This window comes from Elephantulus edwardii, unplaced genomic scaffold, assembly GCF_000299155.1.
Source record: "Elephantulus edwardii isolate Elephantulus edwardi_28Jun2011 unplaced genomic scaffold, EleEdw1.0 scaffold00014, whole genome shotgun sequence".
NCBI lineage: Eukaryota > Metazoa > Chordata > Mammalia > Macroscelidea > Macroscelididae > Elephantulus > Elephantulus edwardii.
Genome location: NW_006399764.1, coordinates 26,196,686 through 26,214,178, shown reverse-complemented (window position 1 = coordinate 26,214,178; position 17,493 = coordinate 26,196,686). Strand labels below are relative to the sequence as shown.

Below are 17,493 nucleotides of genomic sequence, written 5' to 3'. Positions count from 1 at the left end.
GCTGGGAGGGGGCGAGGAGGAAGCGGGTGCTCTCCTCGCCGGAGGGGCCGCAACGCTGGGCTCCTCCTCCTCCTCTCCCTCACACACCCTCCCGTCCCTCTCTACCTGCGGGGGACCCGGGCAGGAGGAGGCGGCGGCGCGGACCGGCCCGGCGACAACTGTCAGTTAGAAGCCCCGCTGGGCGTGGGGGAGGGGGACGCGGGGAGGAGGAGGGAGGAAAGGGGGAGGGCACTCAGCCCCCCCGGCCGGGCGAGCTGTGCAAAAAAGCAAAGAAAGAAGCCCCGTCGCCATCGCTGCTGCGCATGCGGAGTAGAGCGAGCTTGCCCCGCCCCCTCGCTTCCCTCCCGGCTGGGCCCAGGCAAAGACTACAGGTCGGCGGGTAGGTGGCGCGGGCGGATGATGTCATCAGCTCGCGGCAACTGTAAAAGGCGGGGCTCGGAGAAACGAGGCCTCTGCGCAGCCGCACAAGCTCCTCCCGATTGGGGCCGCGGGCTCTGCTAGAACGGTTGCGGGAGGGGACCTTGATTAGTCCTGCAGGTTTCCTCATGTAGGTTCTACCTCGTAGGGGCCCTAAGGGTTATTAGCCTTAAAAAACCCTACCACTAGTTCTAAAGGAGATTGCTAGATGGCCTTCGTTAATGACTTGGATAGCGAGAACGCACAAAATCCTATCTGTTCTAAAACTGACATTGCACCACTCCTCCCTCCACTGGTTGTGGTGACTGCAGGTCTTTCCTATAAATTCAAGTTCAGATCTGTGGTTCTTAGGGTCTCTATGCGTCCTGGTTGACTGGACGGGATCTAACAGCAGCATTGAGAAAGACGTTAACATGCAAAAGGTAAGGTGATGAGAAATTAAGTGGTTATCTACTAAACTCTTAGAAAATGCTGCCCCACTTCTTAACATTATTTCCTATTTTGGAGGCTAATATTATGTTTTCCATTAAAATTAAAAAATACATTATGCGTTCTTAAGGTCTGCTAAGAATGAGGAGCGAACGCGACCTCATTTAAAATATCCCTTGAAAAGAAATGGGCTCCAAATATTCTAAATCAAAGCAGTCATGTCCGTAACATGATCTTAATCTCACCGTATGGTTTTTATTACTGTTTAAAGTAATAAAAAGACTAAAAATCCTCATTCATATAAATGTCCATGTTGCTTAAAGTCACTGTATGGATCCACCCCATGAAAGGTCTATCCTTTGCTGACTCTTCACCTGTCCAAGGATAATGTCCTTTTCTAAGGCCTGGCCCGTACTAATGCCCAAAGTAATAAAGAACCCTGGTTGCACTTTCTCCAAGACATATTTGTTCTATTGGTACTCCATGACCTATTCAGCCCTCTTCTCCAACACAACACAATGGTATCAATTCTTTTGTCATCTTTAGTCATGTCCAACTTTCAGATGCATAGCAAGTAACCGAAAAGAAATCAGGTGCACTTTAGTCTTTAAACATTGCTCTCTATACCTTGAAGAAGTCCTTGACAGCAGAATTTCCTAATGCAACATGTCTTTTGGTTTCTTGACTGCTGAGTGATGACTGTGGACTCAAGCAAGATGAAAGCATTAGCAACTTCAATCTTTTCTCCATCTTTCATTGTTGTGTATTGGTTCAGTGGTAAGAATGTCTGTGTCCTTAATGTTGAGATGTAATCCATATTGAAGGTTAAAGTCTTTGATCTTCTGAAGCCAGCATTTCAAGTCCTTTCAGCAAGCAAAAATAAGTAGAAAAGAAGACCTAATGATTGCACAAACTTCAAACTTCGAATTATTTAAATACAGAAAAAAATAGGTAAATCAAGGAAATGAAAGATATTAAAGCAATCAGGATATTTTACATCCTGCGACTGTTAAGTTTTCATTAAAAAGAATTTTCAAGCAGAAACCTCAAAGCTTTCTTTGTCCACTGAGTTAAATATTAGCCTGAGGTGGAAAAGTTGACCAAAACCAAACCTGTTCCCATCAAGCCAGTTTGCCAGGTTGTAAATCTTTCAGGGAAGAGACTATATATCTCTACAAGATCTCTGCCATGCTCAGTCCCACTGTTGCAATACAAAGGTCTTTCTTTCTCTTACTGATGTTCTACTTTCCCTCGCATGTCTGGCACTTACTGAAAATATGCCCAAAATGTATGAGATGAAGTTTTGCCGTCCTTGCCAGAGTCAAACTAAAAATCCAAATCCTCTGCCTTGGAGTTGATTGTAGCTCATGGTGACCTTCACTCAGTTTCTGAGGCTGCACCTCTTTGCTGGAGAAGACTATGCATCTTATATTCTCAAAACAACTGGTGAATTTTAAGTGCTGATGTGGGTTTGAATTGACGATCTTTCAATCAGCATGCAAGCCCATTTGCCACTGCACCACCAGGGCATTCTATGATAGTACGTTGTTGTTAAGTACCATAGAGTCAAAAATAACTCATAGCTGGCACGCCAGTGGGTTTTCAGAGGCAGCAAATCAGGAGATCGTTAATCCTCCTGCAGAGCAGCTGGTGGATTTGAACCATGTGCCTTTGGGTTAGCAGCACAACTCCTTACCACTAACCCAGTATTGTGGGAGCATTTTGAATTCTTAAGGTGCTAACATCCTCTCTATGCCCTTTATCTAATATCCAAGGTCGGCTCTCACCTTTTTTTATACTTTATTGGTTATTTACAGTTTTCAGTGCCTCAGTGCCCATAGATATACCCGAGCTCACAGAAAGAAAGGCAGAGAAAAGAAAGTCCAACTTCAGCAACTGGTAGATTTACAGTAACTCGCTTATTGCCGTTGAGTCAGAGCCATCTCGTAGCTGAACTTCCACTGGGTTTTGAGTCTGTAAACTGAAAAGGAGGAGACTGCCTGTCTTTCCCTCTGAACTGCCAGAGGAATGGACCAGCACAACTCCCTGAAAAATGTCCCGCGAGAGCTCTTCCTAACTAGTATTTTGGCTAAACCTACTGCCATAGTTGATTCAGAGGCATAATTACCCTGTAAAAACAGAATTGAATAGGTCCATATGGGAGAAGGGTGGACAGTCTCCTCCAGTGCAATTTACTGTCTCTGGAAACCCGCTGGAGGGTCACTTATGGTTTGGTTCTGACTCACTGGTAAACAGGTTTCTAAGGGTATCATCTTTATAGAGGCAGCTGCCACATCTTTTTTCTGGCTAGTAGGTTTCAGCTACCAGCCTTTCATTTGCAGCCTACTGTTTAACCACTGCACCACCAGGGCTCATCAGAGTGAACATCCCTAATTTCCACTGATAAAGCCTCAGAATTTGAAACTTGCCCTACCCATATATTCTCCTCCTGATTGACCACTAATTCTATTCACATTTCCAGTTATTAGCATCTCATTGAATCCTGAGCCACCAAGTGCTTTACACTTGTTTCCTCCTTTATTTCTTACTAAAATCCTGAGTGGTGGTGTTGGGTGCTGTGGAGTGAGCTCCAACTCACAACCCCATGTACCACAGATCAAAACCCTGCCCAATCCTGCACTGTCCTTACAATCTACTCAGCTTAAGTGTACTGTTGCAATCACTGTGTCAATACTTCTTAGTGAGGGTCTTCCTCTCTTTCACTGACCTACTTTCCCGAGGAGAAATAATAGGTAATCTCTTCCCTTTTGAAGCATGATATATAATGTTCCACTTGTACTCTGGGTATTATCCCTAATATACAGGTGAGAAAATTGATGCTTAGGTTAAAAAAGGAGTTTGCCCAACTACATATCCAGCTCTGTAACACTTCAGAGATTCCAGTTCAGTTTCTTCCAGCTGCATATAAAAGTGCAGGCCCTGGGAATGCTGATCACGAGCAAGCATCTCAATTTGCATTGCAAAGTAGACGGGAGAGGGAAGAAAACGTGCAACAATGAATGAATAAAAAAAAGAGCTCCTGAATTAAGGGATATAATAGAGCAAGAGGTGCAAGTGAGGAGAACAGGCTTCAACTCCAGCTCTGAATGTGAACTGAGTTCACTATTAGGATGTACAACAGGGCTTTTAAAAATCCACTTTATAAATTTTTATAGCTAAATTAGAAAACATAAAGTGAAAAGAAAAACCACCTTTAATCCTTCCACCCAGAGGTAATTTAATACTTGGTAGTGGGAATTTTTTTTTCTATTTACTCATCTATTCTTTTTACTGTAAATAAACTTATCAAAATTGTGGTCACATTGTACATGTGTTCAACATTTTCTTCCTGTTAATATTTCTATGGGGTGGACAAGAACCGTGTATCTAAAATCTCAAGTTTATTCCTCTTAATAATGACTAGAATGGCCTGCCCATCTAAACTGGGTGTTGTTGAAATGAGATAAACCTAGTCTAAGAGTGATCCTACACCACAACCAAAAACACAGTAGAGGTACAAACAATAGCAATAACAGCTACCATTTATTCAACATTATTTGGTCTTAAATATTTGCTACATACTTTACGTACATGGTAATAGTTTCAGTAAATTATGATAGATCTTGGGGTGTTTTAATTTTGTGAGTTATGATTTGCTGAATTGAAAGCTTTCCCCCCATCTCACAAAAAAAGCTCAACATTAAAGACCAACATTCCAATGACTATAATTAACTGCAAATTTATAGAAATTTAGGGAAAGGTTTTTTTTTAATGTAATGCATGTTTACCACTAAATAATTGGTCGCAAAGTTGTTTTCTATTTCATGTTAAAAAGTGAAACTTAACTTTCCTTCCTTTTCACATTCACAACTTTCTGTGCTACTATACAATCTACTGGGAACTTGTTAAAAATTGTACTCTAAGCCCTATTCTAAATGAGGGCTCTCTTTTTGTTGAGCTGCTTTGCAAGGTGGTAAAGGACATACATAGACACAATGGTACTGGGCTGCAACACATAATACTGATTCCTTCTACCAACATTGCTTGCTTGCTGTTTATGCTAAATTGAGTGTTTCAGTATATTACATGCTACCAGTATTAGATATACTAGGATTTTCTTCCAGTAACCAGGGTTCCTGGAACTATGGATAACTTTAAAAGTACAGTCTTGTTAAGAGATTGTATAATTCTCAGCGGGACACCTTGGGAATTAGACTGTGACTAGTCACACCAAGTTCAAGGATTACAGTATGGACTCTCACATCAACAGCTTCTCAAAAATGTCACACAATTTCATTCGCTTTCATAACCATGGCAACCAGATGTATTCTCAAGGAGGAATAAGCCTGCCACTATAAATTTCTTCACCAAAGATGTTGTCCTGGCTGTTCTCTACCTTAGCGTATTAGAACGTATTCAGCATGACATCTTGGCACCAAGTACACTGATTGCTCATGTAACATCAATTGTTCAAACAAATAGGAAAAATATGTATGTATTGCTTATCAACTAGGAGAGGGGTGGCAAACATCCTAAGACGATGGAAGCAGAGGTTATTACCAAGAGATAAAGCATGCAAGATGAACTAAAGGCGGGAACAGAGTTAATGTTGGAGAAATATGGGGAGGAAATGTAAACTGACTAGACAGGAAGGGAGCAGCTCTCTGGAGGGACTCTATCCCTAACATTTATTTGGAGTTAAATACATGGCAAGTGACATTCAAGTGCTTCAAGCAAAATTTAGCAACTCCTGTAAGGCTGCCTGCTGTTCCTCATTAAGTTGGGAAATGCATCCCAACCATAACTCTTCATCAGCCTGAACCTGCCGCACGACATGGGCCAGACGTTTGGCACAAGGATCTTGGGAGTTAATAGTCTCATTAACTTTTCCTTCGGCAATTATACTGATTATTTTGGGAAGGTTGGAGTTATTTGGGCCAAGTACAATTGGGTGGTTGTTTTCAATTAAGTCACAGAGAAAACTCAAAGTCTGAAGGGCTTCTTCTTTGTCCTCTTGCAGGGGAAGCCACGATAACCAGTGTGGAAGAACTTCGTCCACATTTACACAGTTAGGCTTAAACCTCAAAATCTTCCCTATTGCTGAGATACAGTTTTCCGTGGCAATGACATTTTTTTTGGTTTTAGAATTTGCACATTTAATAACTTTTACCAGCAGTGGAACAGCTTCTGAGCAGAGAGAGCGATAATCATCTCCACCAAACTGTGCCATCACTCCTAGGCCATAAGCAGCAGCTTGCCTGACTTCAGGGTTGTTATCTCGCATATTTAGGAGCATTGGCCACCGAAAATAGTCTACATATTTGAATGAGGTCGGACTGCAGTGCTCTATGAGGTCATCAAAAATGCACAGTCCCCACTGTCTGTCTGGCCATGGCCTACTGGAACAAATGAGATTTACAATTAATGGGAGTAGCTGTTCAAACCACGGCAAAATCTTTTCCTTGTAGGTACTAAATAATGAGTGCAAAATATCTGATACTTTGGTTAGAATATACACATCACATTCATCCTCGTCTTGCAGAGACATTTCAATCTGCTGGTCATAGGTTTCTTCTTGTCTTTTGACCTGGCGCAGTTCTTGATTTTTAAAGTGGCCTTCAAGCTTTGCTTTCAGTATTCTTCCCAGTTCTTCCAAGTGCTCGTCACTGAGGCACCCATCTCCCATTACTTCAATGGACTTTGCAAAAGAATTCATTATTTCTGAGAGCACGTCTGTATCAGGTTCTGTCCCAATAGCCTTGATTAAGGGATCACATATGAACTGCCACGTCTGTGCTAGATACTCAGATCCGTTCGTTTTTGCACATTCTAGCAGAAAAGGCATGGACTCTGCTGCTGCCACTCGAACATTGTCATGGAAGTAAAACTTCAGTAAGGGAACCATCAGCTTGACAACTGGTTCTGTATATTCCACAAATCCCTCCCGTAACTCTTTAGCATAGTAAACCAACATCTGGCAAGCAGTTGCTTTTGCTTCAAGTCCTGATGTTTTAATTCCAAAACTTTGCTGGTCTCCAAGATTTACAAATTGCCAGCCATCATCCTCGCTCATATTCTCCACATCCTGTGTGTCTAAGAGAGCTACGTCAGGTTTTGCTGAAGCAGTCTTAATAAGTGGCTCGATAACCAATGGAAGATACTGTTGAAAATCTTCTCCAAGAATTTTACACATTCTAGCCCATGCGGAAACCATGTAAGAGATCTGAGGGTCATCATCTTCTATATTATTTAAATCTGATTGCGTCTTCAGCAACAGCTGCATCACACTGGATGCATCTTGCATAAATTTTTCTTTCCCAACAGCAAGACCAACATGGCTTATGCATTCAATAGTTTTTCCTCTCAGGATCTTGAGTTCCTTTTGAACAGCAAGTTCAACAATGTGCTTTAGAGAGGGCATAAATATATCATAGTACGGAACAAATTCTTCTTCTATTGTATCTGCGACAGAAGCAATGGTTGTCACAAGTTGCTCTAATGCCAACTTTGTTCCATTCCGAATCAACTCTTGCAGTTTAATCACCAAGATAGAATGTAAGTTTTTTACCATACCATCTAAATACAGAGCTAGCAATGATTTGGGGCAGTCTTCAATAAAAATAACAAGCGCAGAAGCTGCATGGGATTGCACACGCTGATTGCCTTGGTTTTCCATGGTCCGCAACAAAGCTGGGATCACCATTTCATGGAATTTCTTTTGGAAACCAGGTGCAAAATCTGTAGCCATCTGTCCAAGCGTAGTGCAGGCTGCAGCTCTCACCCTCGGATGAGGATCCTGCAGAAAATGCAAAACAGAGTTCACCGTTTCATCTAGAGTTGATTCCATTTGCTGATGGCATCCTTCTCCGATGGCAGATAAGGCCATTAGCCCACCATGCCGACATTTCCAGTCGGGGCTTTGAAGCAGCTGCATGATATGCTCCTTGGTCATTGGTAAAACCACTTTTCCGCCAAGCCCACAAGCCAGTCTGTCAAGTGCACTCTCAGCAGCAACCGCATTGCTGTCAAAGTCATCCTCTTCCATTTCATCAGCATTCACCCAGTCCTCATCATCTTGCAGATCCACCATCATCGCTAATATGTGAGGTACAGCCTGGGCAATAATATTTGTATGCTTTTTCAACATTGGGGTGGCCGTTTCGGACAAGGTCACTATTACTTCAAGAGCGAGCTGGCGTTGCAGATTACTAAGCCTAGTGTCGCTGCATAACTTGAGACTCAACTGCAGAGTATCTTCCAAATAAGGGCCCAAGTACTTGGGAACGGTGTCTGCAATCTCAACAAGGGATTCCAGGACAGAATCATCGTCCTGATAGCATGAGTCGCTCACAGCCTGTAGGATTCCCGGGAGCAAGTCTGCAAAGTCTTTGAAAAGAGCCACGTTACTCTCATTCGCAAGTACAAAGGCAGCTGCCGCTCTCGCGGACAATGTCCTGATGGCAGGATGCTCTTGATCTTGAATGCACTGGTCCAACAGACGTTTGATAATATCCAGATCGTGCCGCTCTCGGTTCCCAAAAATCCCAGGGAAGTGCCAGAACACGTGAAGGGCAACTTCCCAAAGAACCACATTCTTGGAGTAGATGGAATCAATCAGGAATTTCAGACCCTCTGGCCAGTGGTTGGTGCCCTCCTCATCTATCAAATTCCGGGCCAGCACTGCAAAAATGTCGCAAAGTTTTTTCCTCATGCTGGCATGCGTTTCTAACTTAACAGCCAGGATCAGTTCGATCTTGACGTCCCTCTGAACCTCGGGAGGTAGATTCGGATAGACTTCCTCAAACCCGGAGGAGAGAAGCCGCCTGAGCAGGGCGGCAGCCATTTGCCTCACCTCGTAGCCCGCTCTTCTGTTGCGGACGGCGTCGATCAGGAACGTCGTCTTGCACAGGCCCGGGATATTTTCGTACACCTCCTCGGCCTGCCTCCGCACCATGCAGCTTGAATTGATGAGGTTCTTCAGAAGCTGGTAAAACTCTTGCTTTTCCGTCATAGCCCCCGTCCCGCCTGCAGCCCCGGCGGCCGCCATCGCGTCCTGTCAAAACCAGCGCGACAGACGCAGAGGGTGGGGACTGCGGCGCCGAGTGCTGACGTCAGCGGCACCCCGCGTGGGTGGGCGGGAGCGCCTCCTCCCGGGTCCTAGCGACGGCCTGCGAGCTGGGACCTGCGAGCGGGGAGGGAGGGAGGAGAGACGGGGAGGGGAAATTAGGGGGAGGGGAGGAGGGTTTCCATTCATTTCCCATTTATGTCAGATACAGATAATGTACCGGCATATTAAGAAAAACAAACTTAACGTGTGTGTGTGTGTGTGTGTGGTCTACTGGGACTGTGATTTTCTCCTGCCCTTTTCTGTAGCCTCATCTGCATTGTTGTTACCCTCATAATTTAAAACAAATATAAGTACACTTTGTAAAAATGGTTAGGTGGGAGAAAGCAGTCACAGTAAGCATTGATTGTGTAATTGCATTTATAGGTATTTTATTTTATATTTATATGAGCAGGTATATGAATGATTTCGTAGCAGTAGGGAAACTGGAAGGCGTGGGGAGTGACAGCGCATGGGCACGAGAGTTTCTTTAGGAAGTAAGAAAATGTCCTAAAATTTATTGCGGTGATGGTTGCAGAACTCTGTAAATATACTAGCCAATATACTGTAAATATAATAGCCAATGTTGTTGTTACTTGTCCTCAAATCAAGTACAACTCATAGCAACCCTATGAACAACAGATCGGAACCCTGTCCTATCCTGTGCCATCCTCACACTTGCTGACACACTAGAGCTAGTGCAGCATTCACTATGTCGATCCATCTGGTTGAGGGTCTTCCTCTTTCTCTGACTTTGTATGAGTACTTTGGCACACTCATTTTGACCCTTACACAGGAATGTGAAGCTGGTCAAAAAAGCTGCTACCATTAGGTAGATTCCTATTCATAATGACCCAGAGCAGAGCAGAGCTTCCTCCTAAGGTCTTCAAGGCTGCACAGATTACTTTGATAGCTGTGTGAAAACTGAAATGTGAAGGTGGAGACAAATACCAGAAAGATATTTATTTGTATTGTATTAACTATGCGAAGACATTTGACTGTGTGGATCATACCAAATTAGAGATAACACTGGGAAGAACGGGAATCTGGAAACATTTACTAATGTGAAACCTATGCCTAGATCAAGAAGCAATTGTCTGAACAGAACAAAGTACATTGCCTGGTTTAAAATCAGGAGAAATGTGTATCAGAGTTATAGCCTTTCTCCACATGTATTCAGTCCATTGACTAGGTAATTCAAGAATTTTTACTATATAAAGAATAATGTGGCTTCAGGATTTGAGGAAGACTAATCAACAATCTGCATTATGCAGATAACACAACTTTGCTTGGAGAAAGGGAAGAAGAGTTGAAGTATTTTACATGGAAGATCAAAGATCCTAGTTGCCCTCAATATTGATCACATCTCAACATCAAAATAAAAAAAAAATCCTTACCACTTGACCAACAGAGAACATCATGGTAGATGCAAAAAAGATAGAAGTTGTCAATGATTCCATTTTACTTGGATCCACAATCAATACCCATGGTACCAGTAGTCAAGAAATCAAAAGACCTGTTACATTGAGAAAATAAGTTGTCAAGCATCTCTCCAAAATGCTGAAAAGCAAAGATGTCAGATTGTGGAGTAAAGTACACCTGATCCAAGCCATGATTTCTCAATTGCTTCCTATGAATCTGAAAACTAGACAATCAATAAGGATGATTGAATAAGAATGAATGCCTTTAAATTGTGGTGTTGGAGAAGAGTACCAAATGTCCTGTGGACTGTCAAAAGAATAAACAAGTCTGTTGTGGAGGAAGTGTACCCAAAGTGCTTCTCAGAGACAAGGATAGTGAAAATTCTTCTCATATACATTGAGAAGGTTGTCGGAAGGGACTAGCCCTTGGGAAAAGACATCATACTGGGAAAGGTGGTGGGTAAGAGAAATATAAGAAGACCCTCAGCTAGATGGGTTGACACAGTGACTATAATAATGGGCTTGAGTGTACCAGAGATCATGGCATAGGACAAGACAAGGTTCTGATCTATTGTTCATAGGGTCGCTATGCCTTGTAGCGTGCTCAAGTGCACTTAACAACTACAGCAACATAACCTACTATGGTTAAGGGTTGTTGACAGTATGAATCATGGCAGAGGTAAAAAGCAGAAAAAGAGGACAGAAAACAGAGAAGTTTTCAAAGGGAGACTCACTTGAGCTGAGGGTGGGAGGAGTCCAATCTCCCTGAATGCAGGGACATTCAGGTGGAAGTGCTTCAACATACCCCTTTATGTACTTTTACATGGGTGCTGTTACAGATTCATTGTTCCAATTGGCTTTGCTAGACATTAGCTTTGGCATTCACTGTATGATAGGTGGGAACCTGAGATAGGGTACGTATAAACGAATCCATTATGAGATTGGCCAGTTTTTTCCATCCCACCAAGTTTAAATTGAACAGACTTAGCAGCAGAAGATGGGAATCTAAGAAGAAGCAGAGAATGCAGTGTAGGTCCTTCTGGGCCAGAGATTCCTGCACCGGTCTGACCGGAACCTACAGAAAGGTAGCAGCAGCCTCAGCAAAGAACCAGAGACCAACTAACTTGGGGAAGAGAGCTGTGTGTGCCCCACAGAGTCAGAGTCAGGGGCCTCTACCCCTAGCTTGTTGGAGAAGTGAGGGAAGACACCGGGATTGGCAGGACTAAAGACACTTTGGACGCTCTAGTGGCCTAATGGCAAGAAGCTGTGCTTCAATCCCAAAGGCTCCCAATTTGAGGCCACCAGCTGCTCCTTGGGAGAGGGGTGGGCAGTCTTCTCCGGTGAGATTAATTGCCTCTGAAAACCTGCCAGAGGGTCAGCTGTGGGTCAGTTCTAACTCTATGGTATACAACAAGCGCTCTTTGCAACACTGACCTAAACCATGAGGCTGAAAGTCAAAAGATTTGTGAGCGCATTAGAGAAAAATGTCCTGAGAGATTGTATGCAGTCGCCAACTTGAATTGTAACCTGTTAACTTCCCTTAAGGAACTGTGAGTATGGTTCTGTGATTTCTGGGAAGCCTTTGAAATGGATTTCAGACCTAGCAGTAGAGTGATGAGAGCTCTGGGTTGTTGTGAAATGAGTAGAATCGATGCACAGCTTGGCCTCATAGGAGTTAGTTTTGTGAATGCTGTTGGGGGAGACTGTTCAGTTCCCCCTTGTGAAGTTGCAGAGGTCAGAAGCAGCTGCCTCAATGCTGTCCCCATTCTTTGCACAATATGAGTAAAGATCAGTGTTAATACAGACCCCCCAAAATGGTTCAGCCTTTCTGAAACAAAAGGAGGTGTGTCCTAGCCTATTTCTTAATTGTGCTCCACATGGTAGAAAAGTGGTTATCGTTTGACCAGTAGGAACCAACCAGAATCCAAATGAGGAAGAGTGTTGATGATCTTTTATTTTAGAATGACAAATTCTGATTTACCACCTTAAGGTGCATCCTCTCTGAATTATATAATTCTGTTCTTTTTAGTTGTTACATTGCTATTCCTTCCCTTTTCTCCCCTAAGAAGTTCACACATAATACTCCAAGCCTGGACTTGTAGATTCAGTTAGAGCCAAACAACTCCATTACATTTTGTAATTAAAATTGCCTTTGCTTAGCACTGCTGAGAGGCCAGCTCAGGAATGTTTCCACAATGTGGTTCAATTCAACTCGGACAATGCAGGTGCTTATTAGCAGATTACTGAGTAGGAAAGTTCAAGTAAGTTACAAATTTCTTCCGAGATCAAAGAGATTTAGAGCCAAATGAGAAAGACAGATTTAATTGGACATACCTTTTAAAAAATGGATATACCTGACATTTTCATAAGAATAATCTAGAATAATTAAAAATACAGAAAATGATTTCCACTTCTACTAGTCTAAAACGGGATAATCTGTATGTCCAAAAAAGAATACTGGCAATGGATTAAAAACCATCACACATATAAATAAAAGTGAGGGTTTTGATATTTTTACACTCTTTATTGTGATTTGAAACAGCCCTGGTGGCCCAAGGGCTAATGTATTGGGCTGTTGAATGAAAGGTCTCTATGAGCCAGAACTAACTCTACAGCAGTGATTTGTGTGAACATTTACAGGGAAAATTGGTTTTCCATCCCACAGTTCATACATATTCTGTGTTGTGGCGTTGATCACAGTCTCCATATAGTAGCAGCATTCTTCCCACTTCCTCCCTGTGTTTCCATTCTCCTTATTTCTTATTCCTTCCTGCTTTCATCCCTGGGCCAAAGCTGCCCTCTTGATCTAATATTATCCAAATTGTTTTAAAGAGTGTGTTCTTCCCTGCTGTACCGATCACTTTACAGGCCTGTCTATTGCTTGGCTGGAGGTTGAATCATGAGGGTGATTCCAGTTGTAGACTTGAAGGTGATTAAATGATATAGTTTAGGGAGTTTCCCCAGCCTCTAGAATAGCCATTAACCTGGTCCTTTTTTATTGTTTTGAGCTTTGCTCCACACTTTTCTCCCACTCTATCAAGGACCTTCCACTGTGATCTCTTTTAGAATGACCAGCGATGGTAGTTGGAACCATCTCGTTCTCTTCTCTGGGTCAAAATCATACTCATTGCTGTTGAGTTGGAACTGACTCATAGCTAACTCTCCGGTGAGTTGTCAGAGGCTGCAAACTGCACAGGAAGAAATTGTCCATCTTTCTCCTTCAGAATAATAGCAGGTGCAATTTAAACCACCTGCCTTTGGATTGGCAGTACAACTCCTTACCTGGTAGGCCACCAGAACTCGGGATAGTGGAGACTAAAGTAATGAGTTTCATTAAATGTCCTTTCATGAGAACTGGTGGAATGGTCCATGGGGCATTGCACTGGTAACCAGATGGCGAAGCATCTCTGGCCATCCAAATCCACTGGCTACTCCTTAGAGAAAGATGGGGTGTTCTCCTCCCCTTAAGATCTGTATCCTCAAAACTCTAGAGAGAGAGTCACTATGAGTTAGAACTGATTCTATGCCCATGAACATTTTGAGAAATGTCCTTTAAACAAAAAGTCCATTGTTATTTGCTGACAAGTCGACTACGACACATAGCAACCCCATAAACAATGGCTGTGAAGTCCTTTGGAGTAAAAGTCTTTGGTTTCCTCCACTCTTCTTTGCTCTGGATGGGGAGCGCTCCATGGCAATGCCAGCAGTAATCTATTGCTGTTCTTAGAAAGCCAGTCATTCATTCATTCTTTCATCAGTATTGAAGATTGCTATACCACTGACTGTGAGAATTGATAAAGGAAAAGAATCCAGAATTTTCTACCACCCTAGACAAGCTGGGTTTCAGGATAACCAAATAGTTGAAGGAGAGTTCCTCTCAGAAAGTTCCAGTTCATAAATGCATAAAGAAGGACAGAATCTAAAAACTGCTATGGTAACTTCAAAGGAAAGGATGAATCCTGCAATCATGACCATGGTAAAACAATTATGAGAAACACTTACGGAGAACTTAATCGTAGAGGGATTCTTACAGTAACCACCTGGATTAACTAATCGGAACATTATTAAAAGTGGGATAAACCAGACAAGGTTTTTACCTACCATCTCTAGGCATTACATCCACATTTTTAATCAGGGCTTGGATAGTTTCAGTCCCAATCACAGCTGGGAATTTACCTTTCCACCAAAGCTGATTGAATCATGTTCTATATTTTAACAAGATCCTCTCAGTGCAGATGTGACTTCTTGTACCATTGGTTCTTAAATAGTGCCAACCATTTCTTTTTGATAGGATGAGTCTATTTCTTCCATTTGTTTTGAGGTGATTCTTATGTGCACAGAAGGATCTGTAAGTTGTCCTGTGATGCTGAGGTGGTGGTTGTGTGCTGGTGACTCTATACAACAGAGGGGAACTGCCTCATTGGGTTCCCAAGGCAACAGTCTTTACAGAGCAGAACGCTTCATCTTTCTTCCAGGAAGCAGTGGGCAAATTCAAACCATTCCGGTTCAACTCCTTGCTAGGACTTTGCATTTCCATCCTAGATATGCTGATTCAGAATCTCCATTTGAACTTGATTCACAAGCGGTTCTGGGGATCTTTGTTAAAATACAGGTTCTGATTCAGTATCATCAGGGGTGGAAATGCAACCCTTCAATAGGGAGTTGAAGTGGAACGAGCCAGTACAAAACCCTGGCTCAAAATGTCAACCTTGTGGATAGCAGCTAAGTGTTTAACCACCACACCAACAGGGCTCCTTCTGCTGAGGTTAAAACAAAAAGCCAAAAATCAAACCTACTGCTGTCAAGGTGGCTCTGACTCACGTGTCCCTCCATTTTTAGCTGCTGAGGGGATACATTTTAACAGAAGGAGATTTCCCCTCTTACTGATGAATTAAAACAGTCATCCTTTAGTTAGCTGCCCAGCATGTAATACACTGTGCCATGAAGGCTTCTCACGCTAAGGGCAAAGCTCTGAAAACCATCCTTTTCAAAGCTGAGGCTCTGTTACTGCTGTCCAGTCAATTCTGAATCCTACAGGGGAGGGGAGACATCTTTCTCTTGTGGAGCAGCTAGTGGGTTTGAACCACTGGTCTTTTGGTTAGCAATCTGACACACGAAGCAGTATGCCAGCAGAGCTCCTTGAGTCTCTTTTGTGTTGTTGTTGTTGTTGTTGTTAGGTGCCATTGAGTGCAACTCACCGTGGACCCTAGGAATGATACACTTGAACTCTGCACCATCCTCATCATCTCTGACACACTTGAGCCCGTTGCCGTAGGCACTGTGTCAATTTATCTCATTGAGGATCTTCTTCTTCTCTTTACTGACCCTCTGTCTTTCTAAGCATGATGTCCCGAAGGTAAAGCCTGTCCTAGCAACACGTCCAAAGTATGTGAGACAAAGCTTGCCATCTTTGCCTCCAAGGAGCACTCTGGCTGCACTTTTCCCCCAGACATATCTGTTTGTTCTTTTGACAGTCCATGGGATGTTCAGTTCTCTTCTCCAGCACCCAGCTCAAAGGCATCAACTCTTCTTCTGTCATGTTTATTCATTGTCCAGCTCTCAGATGAATAACAAGTGATTGAAAAGACCATGGCCAGATTCTGTCATCCCTTTTCATCCTCTTGGTGCCCTTTTTCTCTTAGCAGCTCTATCACACCTGTGTGATGGATTCCCTGAGCCGAATTGCTTGATTCGATTATTGTGGGTTTCTGGACAAGATATTGACTCATATACCAGTCATTAGGTGATGTAATAGGAAGCACACTTTTAAACAGAAATCAGCTCCCCCCACCCCAGTTTATTTACAAAATTCTAATACAAATTCTAACAAAATATTTCCATTTCTCTCACCCCCCTACCCATCAAATTGTACAACCCAAGGATTAATCCTCTCTTCCTCCTATACTCCACATCCCTCTGCTTTCAGCTTCTCCCACCCCTCCTGGATCCTTATACTCCTTCTACAATAATGGTCTTATACAATATTTATCCTTGTGGGACTGAGTTAGTTCACTCAGCATAACGCTCTCCAGTCCCTCCCAAGTTAGGTAATAATTTACAGTTATTGCTCTTGCATGCTGCATAGTAGTCCATTGTGTGACTGTACCATAATTTCTCAATCCATTCATTTGTGGTTGGATATTTGGGATGTTTCCATGTTCTTGCGATGGTGAATAATGCTGCTATGAACATTGGTGTACAAATCTCAGTTTGTGCCTCAGTTCTCATTTTCTCAGGATACATTCCAAGCAGTGGAATAGCTGGGTCATATTGAATTTCTATGTTCAGCTTTTTGAGGAAGGGTCAAACTGCCTTCCAGAATGGTTGCACCATTTTACAATCCCACCAACAAGATATAAGAGTTCCTTTCTTGCCCCAGCCTCTCTGACATCTATTTCTTGCTGCCCTGTTAAACTTTGCCACTGTTACTGGATTGTCCCTCATTGTGGTTTTGATTTGCACTCTCTTACTGCCAGTGATTTGGAGCATTTCTTTACGTGTCCATTTGCCATTCTAATATCTTCCTCTGTGAAAATTCTTTCCATGTCTTTTGCCCATTTTGTAATTAGGTTAGAAATCAGCTTTATTGATGTATAATTTATATGCAAGGATTCCCCAGTATATGTTTAAAAATAAAACAAACCCAAAGTAAATCCAGTTACCGTTGATTTGATTGTGACTCATGGTAACCCCGTATGTGTGGCTGAATTTGTGGAAGTAGAATTCCAGGCCCCCTTGGGAAGTCCCAAGCCACCAGCCTTCTGATTGTACCACTCAGGGACCTAAAATTCTTCAGATATCTGCAAAAAAAAAATCTCTCCAGCATATTTTCTTCCTTAACACTTTCTGAATGTGACTTCTGTTCTCAGTCAGAATTCTATTATGAGCCCCTAGATTTAATTAAATGTGAAAAGAGAAAAAGTAGAAATTAACAAAACCAAGATTTAGAATGATAGTCTCACAACAGTAAGAACAGTCTTTTTTTTTAATCTTTTTTTATAATATTTTTTATTGGGAAAAACATATTGGGGGGTACAAGGAGGTGAGGGTTGGGGGCAGAAGGGTGAGGATGGGCCAGGATGCAGTTGCAGAGCTGCACAGTTTGGTCGGTGGGGGGAGCAG

At 42.7% G+C, this 17,493-nt stretch overlaps 1 protein-coding gene across 3 annotated transcripts; it reads right to left on the bottom strand.

Annotated features, from left to right (window-relative positions):
- Window positions 1–5,213: 5,213 nt before the first annotated feature.
- Window positions 5,214–8,893, bottom strand: RANBP6 (RAN binding protein 6). 3 transcript variants are annotated; one of them, XM_006881309.1, is made up of 2 exons: window positions 8,758–8,893; window positions 5,214–7,642 (listed from the first exon to the last, which is right to left on the bottom strand). In XM_006881309.1, the coding sequence occupies exons 1-2, from the start codon at window positions 8,891–8,893 to the stop codon at window positions 7,551–7,553; spliced, it is 228 nt and encodes a 75-aa protein (XP_006881371.1). In that variant the 3' UTR covers window positions 5,214–7,550. The 3 variants fall into 3 exon arrangements, with proteins under 3 accessions (XP_006881371.1, XP_006881370.1, XP_006881369.1); XM_006881308.1 differs by having other exon boundaries at window positions 5,576–7,642; window positions 8,699–8,893; XM_006881307.1 differs by having other exon boundaries at window positions 5,576–8,893.
- Between the last annotated feature and the right edge of the window lie 8,600 nt (window positions 8,894–17,493).

What these genes read in the sequence shown, in the direction of transcription:
- RANBP6 (XM_006881307.1), bottom strand. Translation starts at nt 8,893, where the DNA reads ATGGCGGCCGCCGGGGCTGCAGGCGGGACGGGGGCTATGACGGAAAAG.